Source organism: Bubalus kerabau, chromosome 23, assembly GCF_029407905.1.
Source record: "Bubalus kerabau isolate K-KA32 ecotype Philippines breed swamp buffalo chromosome 23, PCC_UOA_SB_1v2, whole genome shotgun sequence".
Taxonomy (NCBI): Eukaryota; Metazoa; Chordata; class Mammalia; order Artiodactyla; family Bovidae; genus Bubalus; species Bubalus kerabau.
In genome coordinates this window covers 3,830,069-3,838,728 of record NC_073646.1, presented here as the reverse complement: position 1 = coordinate 3,838,728, position 8,660 = coordinate 3,830,069, and the positions used below count along the sequence as shown (strand labels likewise).

At 47.0% G+C, this 8,660-nt stretch overlaps 1 protein-coding gene across 1 annotated transcript; it reads left to right on the top strand.

Annotated features, from left to right (window-relative positions):
- On the top strand, positions 1-8,604 carry ZSCAN32 (zinc finger and SCAN domain containing 32). The gene is given in 8 exon segments (XM_055562724.1): positions 1-164; positions 1,556-1,652; positions 4,799-5,062; positions 5,064-5,265; positions 5,268-5,533; positions 5,535-5,592; positions 5,595-5,672; positions 8,537-8,604. Coding segments are annotated over 8 exon segments (1,197 nt in total).
- The last annotated feature ends 56 nt before the right edge of the window (positions 8,605-8,660 follow it).

The following is an 8,660-nucleotide window of genomic DNA, read 5'->3' as shown; positions in this document are numbered from 1 at the left end:
ATGGAGCAGTTTCTGCCAGAAAAGGTTCAGAGCTGGATGAGGGAGCAGTGTCCAGAGAATGGTGACAAAGTTGTGGCTCTGGTTGAGGATGTACAGAGAGCAGCCAGGCAACAGGTAAGAAAAGGCAGTCAGAACCCTGTGGTTTTCGTCATGAAGAAGTTGGTGTGAGCAGCACAGGAATCCAGTTACTGGAGAGGTGCTTAGTTGAGAAATTCCAGAATTCATCTGCTGCCCAGAGAGTAGGTGATGGCACCCCACTCCAGTACTCTTGCCTGGACAATCCCATGGATGGAGGAGCCTGGTGGGCTGCAGTCCATGGGGTCGCTAAGAGTTGGACACGACCGAGCGACTTCACTTTCACTTTTCACTTTCATGCATTGGAGAAGGAAATGGCAGCCCACTCCAGTGTTCTTGCCTGGACGGGGGAGCCTGGTGGGCTGCCGTCTATGGTGTCGCACAGAGTCGGACACGACTGAAGTGACTTAGCAGCATATTGCATTGATCTTATGCCCTTCATCAATGGGAAGAATTTCTTGAATTTCTCATTTGCTGAAATAACTTAGACATTCATATATTCAGTGAATGCTTAGAGTCACTAATTAAAGTGGTAAAACACTCATCAGAGTTCTCCAAAACAAGGCCAGGGAAAGAACAATTCTTCACTCAGCAGGTCAGAAAAATTAGAGATGTTGGTGAATTTAAATCTAATCTCTCTTGCTAGAAGGTTCCTTGAAGGAATGTGCCATGTGTTTTACACTAAACAAAGTCACACTAGAGCCAGTCCCTGCTGTCTGGATTAAGTGGTCAGTTTGAAACAGTAATGAGTTTCACATGATGCCCGCATGTGGAGGGAAAGATTCAGTCTGAGATCTGATCAGTGTAACATTCTTGTATATTTCAGAAGAAGGGGGTGGTGTGAAAGGCATAGGAAAAGGAAAAGTAACATGAAGGCTTCAGTTGTGGGTCAGGGGAGGGCTAGCCTGAGTGTGATTGTGTCTGGAGCAGGAGGCAGCCCACTAGCGCTCCGAGTCTGCATGGCTGGATTGGGATGTGCTTGTGTTTTCCAGGGAGGAGGCGGACATGCATCCCAGCTGTAGGAGGAAGAGTTGGGGGAGTGGGGTTGTAGATAAAATTTCATAAGATTGAGGATTGAGAGGTTCTGACATAATTTGGAGGGAGGAGCAGTGTGGTGACGATGCCTCAGAAATGGGGGAGATGAATATAAAATCCGTGGTTGGGGGACTGTTGATAGTAACTAGGCTGGATGTAGAAGGGCAGGAGAGCATCTGTATGAAGTCAGAGGTTGGAGAGGAGACTAAGCACGGCAGAATCCCTCTGTTATCACAGTCATCCTAGACCCCTTGCCACTTATGTATGGACCGTCTCTCCCTACTGTCCACCACCGCCTCAGAACCAGACGCTTCATGTGAATGACAACAGCACAGGAATGTAAGCGTTAAAACAGCTCTTTGAAACCCCTTAGGGAGGGGAAGGGGAGCAGGAAGTAGAAGTGAGACTCCAGCTGCCTCTCATCATCTCTCCTCTATCACTTTAGGCAGGAATTTGTAGTGACAGATGATGGGGTCTGTCCCCAGGTCCTGGAATCAGGAAAGGATCTGAAAATGCCCATCGAGGAGACAGCTCTCTTGGGGGTAACAGAGAATCACTGAGATCCCACCCCAAAAGAGTTGGACTCGACTTAGTGACTCAACAACAGACACCTGAACAGGGGCTTCATCCAGGGGAATGGACTGTGAAGGGGCCACGGAGCTCAGCCCAGAGACCGTGGGGGCAGTCAGAAGCTTAAGCAGGAGCCTCCACCCTCCCCTGGGGCGGGAGGGCCGATCATCTACTGAAAGTGCAGGTCTGAGCTTGAGTTGGACCCTGGCCTCCAGGTTAAATGCCTTAGAGATACATCCAAAAATCAATATTTCAAATTTTAGTTGATGGTACTAGCACTTAAAATGGGGGCAGAGATCCTTTGTGTGTTAACTTTTTTATTACAGTTTAATGTTACTGCCTCTGAATCAGGTATTATTAAAGCATGTTGACCTCACCTGCTAAGCAGTTCTTCATGAACTTGAAAACATAACCCCCTTCTCCATCTAGCTTAATTTCTTCCTAAATACATTTCTTCTACTTTTTTTCTTCCATGGCTCTTTTTTTTTTTTTGAAATTTGTCTTAGTGTTTTAGAAAAATTTTAATCAAAAATTTAACTAAAATTAATTGAGGTGAAATTAATGACCTAATGTAAAATGAGTCATCTCAAGTGAACCATTCAGCTGCATCTAGTACAGTACCACAAGGCTGTACTATGCTCACCCCTCGCGTGTTCCAAAACAGTTTCCACTCCCTCCCGCTCCGCCTCTCCCAAATAAACCCCATGCTCATTAAGCAGTTGCTCCTCATTCTCTCTCTATGGATTTGCCTGATTTGGACATTTTAGAAGAAGAATCCTACAATGCATGACCTTTTGTTTCTAGCCTCTCTCATTTATGTTTCCAGTCTACAAAGTATCACTTCTTGGTCTGTTTTTAGGGCTGTGTAATATGTCACTGGAGAAGGAAATGACAACCCACTCCAGTATTCTTGCCTGGAGAATCCCATGAACAGAGGAGCCTGGTGGGCTACTGTTCATAGGGTCACAAAGAGTTGGACACGACTGAGTGACTAAGCACAATATGCCATTGCATAGCCAGACCAAGGCTCTGTCTTTGTAAGTCTCCTTCTGTGAAGCACTTTGACTGCATACATTTCTAGATTAGCTGAAGGCTGCTACTAAGTCGCTTCAGTCGTGTCTGACTCTGTGTGACCCCATAGACGGCAGCCCACCAGGCTCCCCCGTCCCTGGGATTCTCTAGGCAAGAACATTGGAGTGGGTTGCCATTTCCTTCTCCAATGCATGAAAGTGAAAAGTGAAAGTGAAGTCGCTCAGTCGTGTCCAACTCTTAGCGACCCCATGGACTGCGGCCCACCAGACTCCTCTGTCCATGGGATTTTCCAGGCAAGAGTGCTGGAGTGGGGTGCCGTAGGCTACTGCTGCCTTTTATGCTTAATTCAAAACTGTCATTACAGGTTACTAAGTAATTTTTTAAAGCCACCTCATCTTTATGTAACTCAGATCCTAGAGAAAAACACTGTGTCTTCATGCGGTTTAAAAAGTCAAGCTTCTGTTGATGAAATGGAAAGCCTTCTAAGAATTTACCTGCTTTTGTAAAGGGGTAAAGGGCTGAGCTCCGAGACCCCTTCACAGTCCATTCCCCTGGATGAACCTGGATGTTCCCTTCACAGTCCATTATCAGTAGTCCACTATCAGTATCTCTGAAAACTTTGCCGTTTAGAATTTATTTTACTTTGAATCCTTGGGAACATCTGTGCTCTTTGGTGTCTGATTTCTGAGGCTCAGGAGTCTGAGTAAAGGGGACAGGACTCACCATGTTCCACGTTCAGCTCTGACAGCTCGCTGTGCCCGCAGGTGGCTCAGATCCCAGGTGGTGAAGCCTCCCCAGGGGTCACAGAACTCTGAGTGTCCTCTGGAGTTCCGCTAGTAAGTTAGCAAAATGTACCATTTCCTTTGTACTATTCTTGAAGGTGGGGGTCTGAGAAAGAATTCATTCTCTTGGTCTGAAAAAATAAAAGGATTGAGTTCCTGTGGTATTTTTAAGAGCATTATGATTATATCTGGATGGTTGGGCAAGGAAACATTCTCTTCCCCCGCTATATATATATATATATATATATATATATATATATAGGCTCTTGTGCTTCACCCTTGATTTTTCTTCCCCGGTTGCTGGTGTCTTGTGGGCTTTCACTCTAGTCTCCCTTGTGGAAGAAGTCTTAGGCTTTTCCCTTGCTCTGCTGCCCTTACTATCTGGGGTCTCTGCGTGTTCTCTGATCCAGGCCAGTTTGTCACTGGGGCAGAGACAGGACCATGGTTATCAAATCAGGGACAGAGCAAGGCAGTGTATATATATATATATACACATACACACACATACCATGCACATATTTCTTTAAAATGAAAAAAAAAAAAACACTTTTATTTTAAAAAAACTATTGTGTCAGGAGGTATCTAGTAAAAGAAACTTTTTAACACAGAGACAGGCCATTGGCTATGGCAGTGGGTCCTGAAACCTGACTGCACCAGACTCACCTGAGGGCATGTTAAACAGAACCCCAGGCCTCACCCCAGAGTTGCTGATTCTTTAGATCTGAGGTGGAGCCCAGGAATATGCATCTCTGGCGCGCTCCCAGGTGCTGCCGGGGCTGCAGGCTTTGGCACCCCACTTACAACCTCTGCTCCGTGACTGTTATGTGGAGACTGCCCTCTGGCAGTGGCTATTTTCTCCCCTAGCCTGGCTTACTCCAAAGGTCTCTGGGAACCTTCCACAGAAGAGGGGTCTCGGAGACCAGGAGACAGGTGTTAGGGCCCAGGTGAGCTGTGTTTGACACCTTTTGTCTCTTTAAGTTCCCATTTCACCTTGCACTCCCACTCTCCCTAAAAATCTTTTTTTCTGGAGATGTTGGAAAGATTATCATGTGGTCCACTCAGTTTCTCTTGCGTTGTCCCCCTGTTCTGTCCACTGACATCATGACATGGCTCTTTACCCACCCTGATCCTTCTCTGGGAGGCCTGACCTCCCACTGCCTTGCTCTGTCCCTGATTTGATAACCATGGTCCTGTCTCTGCCCCAGTGACAAACTGGCCTGGATCAGAGAACACGCAGAGACCCCAGATAGTAAGGGCAGCAGAGCAAGGGAAAAGCCTAAGACTTCTTCCACAAGGGAGACTAGAGTGAAAGCCCACAAGACACCAGCAACCGGGGAAGAAAAATCAAGGGTGAAGCACAAGAGCCTGACTCAGCAGATGGGACAGAGGCAGGCAGGACAGAGACATCAAGAACAAAAAAGAATTGGAAATGGGATGATACAAAGGAAGAAGAAGTGAATGAGCCTCTTCCAAGGTCCAGGTAAGTGTTTGGGTGCTCCGAGCCAAAAAGAGGCTGGGCAGGCATGCCAGTGTCAGGAAGGCGATGAGGAGGTTCTCCAGGGAGAGTAAGGAGAAACCTGCATCCCAGCAGAGGACAAACCCCTGGAGGCTTCATACTGGGAGGAGACCTGCACACATCTCCTGTGTGGGAAAAACTGCTCTCACCGCTCTCAGAGTTGTCTCTCTTACCACCACCCAGTCCCTAAACTGGAAAAGGCTTCTAAATGTCACGGATGTGGGAAAAGCTTTAGTCAAAGTTCTTGTTTGACACCAAAGAATCCAGAGAGAAACCTCCCAAGTACAGTGAGTGTGGGAAAGGCTTCAGCAAGTGCTCCAGCCTCACTGCCCACTTGAGAACTCACACAGGGGAGAGACCCTACCAGTGTGGGGAATGTGGGAAAAGCTTCAACCAGAGCTGCAGCCTCACTGTTCCCCAGAGGACCCACACTGGGGAGAAGCCATATTAGTGTGCGGTCTGTGGGAAAAGATTCAACAACAGCTTCCAGTTCATCACTTGCAGTGAGTCCACGCTGAGGAGAGCCCTACAGTTGTGGGCAGTGTGAGAAAAGCTTCAGCAACAGCTCCCCGTTGAGAGCCCACCACAACCGCACACGAGTTGAAAGCCTCACCAGTGCTCTCAGAGTGAGAAAAGCTTCACCAAGAGTCCTGCCCTGAATGGTCTACTGGTTTTCCCCACTTTCTTCAATTTAAGTCTGAATTTGGCAATAAGGAGTTCATGGTCTGAGCCACAGTCAGCTCCTGGTCTTGTTTTTGATGACTGTATAGAGCTTCTCCATCTTTGGCTGCAAAGAATATAATCAATCTGATTTCGGTGTTGACCATCTGGTGATGTCCATGTGTAGAGTTGTCTCTTGTGTTGTTGGAAGAGGGTGTTTGCTATGACCAGTGCATTTTCTTGGCAGAACTCCATATTTGCCTTTGCCCTGCTTCATTCTGTACTCCAAGGTGAAATTTGCCTGTTACTCCAGGTGTTTCTTGACTTCCTACTTTTGCATTCCAGTCCCCTATAATGAAAAGGGCATCTTTTTGGGGTGTTAGTTCTAGAAGGTCTTGTAGGTCTTCATAGAACCGTTCAACTTCAGCTTCTTCAGTGTTACTGGTCAGGGCATAGACTTGGATTACTGTGATATTGAATGGTTTGCTTTGGAAATGAACAGAGATCTTTCTGTTGTTTTTGAGATTGCATCCAAGTACTGCACTTTGGACTCTTTTGTCGACTATGATGGCTACTCCATTTCTTTTAAGGGATTCCTGCTCACAGTAGTAGATATAATGATCATCTGAGTTAAATTCACCCATTCCAGTCCATCTTAGTTCACTGATTCCTAGAATGTTGACATTCACTCTTGCCATCTCCTGTTTGACCACTTCCAATTTGCCTTGATTCAAGGACCTAATATTCCAGGTTCCCGTGCAATGTTGCTCTTTACAGCATCGGACCTTGCCTCTATCACCAGTCCCATCCACAACTGGGTGTGGGTTTTGCCTTGGCTCCATCCCTTCATTCTTTCTGGAGTTATTTCTCCACTGATCTCCAGTAGCATATTGGGCATCTACCGACTTGGAGAGTTCATCTTTCAGTGTCCTATCTTTTTGCCTTTTCATACTGTTCATGGGGTTCTCAAGGCAAGAATACTGAAGTGGTTTGCCATTCCCTTCTCCAGTGGACCACATTCTGTCAGACCTCTCCACCACGACCTAGCCGTCTTGGGTGGCCCTACACAGCATGGCTTAGTTTCACTGAGTTAGACAAGGCTGTGGTCCATGTGATCAGATTGGCTAGTTAGTTGTCTGTGATTGTGGTTTCAGTCTGTCTGCCCTCTGATGCCCTCTCTCAGCGCCTACAGGCTTACTTGGGTTTCTCTTACCTTGGACGTGGGGTATCTCCTCTCGGCCGCAGCCCCTGACCTTGGATGTGGGATAGCTCCTCTTGGCCACCGCCCTTGACTTTGGACGTGAGGTAGCTCCTCTCGGCTGCTCCTGTGCCGTTGCAGCCTTATGACTATACAGTGGAAGTGAGAAATAGATTTAAGGGACTAGATCTGATAGACAGAATGCCTGATGAACTATGGACGGAGGTTCGTGACATTGTACAGGAGACAGGAATCAAGACCGTCCCTGCCGGGGTCCAGCCCCGGTGGATCCAGGGAATTCGAAGCGGGGATGGCGTCGGCGAGGATCAGGAAACAACTGCTTAATAAAACTTTAATTAAGGATATAAAGAGTGGTGAAATAAGGATAGCTCAATGAAGAAATTCAGTGAAGAAAAGAGGCTGAATAATGCAGCCAGAAGGTGAGAGAAAGAACGACATGGGGAGACCAAGCTTCGGTAAACAAGGCCCGCACTTTATTTTCCAAAGTAGTTTTTATACCTTAAGTTATGCATAGAGGATAATGGGGGAAGGGGTAGAGTCATGCAGTAAGCCAGGCTTTCTTCCAGCAAACATATCATATGCAAAAGTTTAGGTGATTTGCATCATCTTCTGGCCCGGAGGCCTGTTAACATTATAAGACCCTTTCTTCAGAAAACTTATTTTTCTCTAAAGGTGATTAGTCAGGCGCCACCCTCCAAAAGCATTAAAGTCGCATTCCTATAGGGCAAAGGTGTGGTGGGCTGTAACAAGAAAAAGAATTAACTCAAGGGTCCAAGGTTACAAACACTGCCAGGGACACAGCAGGTAAGGGATATGGAGACTTAGCAGCAAACATTGGCCCAACAAGTGAAAAACCCTTCACCAATACAATTTCTAATCAATCTTTTAACTACTCAAAGGAATCTGTGTTTAGACAGTTTAGAACATCTCCTGCCTCCCACAGATGGGAGGCTCTGAACAATCACATGTGGCCGGGAAAACCTATTCAGGCAGGCTAGAGGATTTCCAAAGGAGTTTGTAGGTTGAAACACTGTCACACCCAGGAATTATTAACTGGAGCTGTAAGCTAACTCTTTTTTCAGAGAGAGGTAGTGGGGGACAGCGCCCCATAAAGTCAGAGGTGTAGGTGAAAGCACAAAGCAGAAAGTAGGCAGACTCTGGTTTTGGGGGTAGATGCTCTAGAATTTCCAGGGGGACTCCTGAGGCTCGATCCCGCCTTTGCGTATGCCAAGCCTCCTTCCTCATGACCTTTGCCACGGGCGGAGCTCCTGCTCCCTACACGTCCCCAAGAAAAAGAAATGCAAAAAAAGCAAAATGGCTGTCTGAGGAGGCCTTACACTCCCACTCCTGGGTGTGTGGTGACCAGGGAAACTGGGATGCAGCTGCTGGACTCCTGGAATTCTTTGAGTGCCTCCACCCTCCAAACCGCCTTACCCTCTAGTCTGCTGGGCAGAAGGAACCCAGAGTACTAGAGCACCCAGACCTTGCCTGTCAGTGTTTTAGGAGAGTCTGGAGCAGACAGTAAGAACTGGAGAATATCTTCAGTTATTCATTCATTCAGAAAATATCTGATTGCCTATAAAGTACCAGGTGTTACACAGAAGCCAAATAGAAGGCAGTGAGTGAAACACACTGTATTCCTTCCAGAACCAGCCTCACTGGGCCCCTCAGAAATAGAGTACATCAGGCAGCACCACTCAGCCCGCAAGCCCTAGGATCTGAGTACCAGCTCTGCAGGGCCACTCTTCCAAGCTTCCAAGTTCTGATGAAC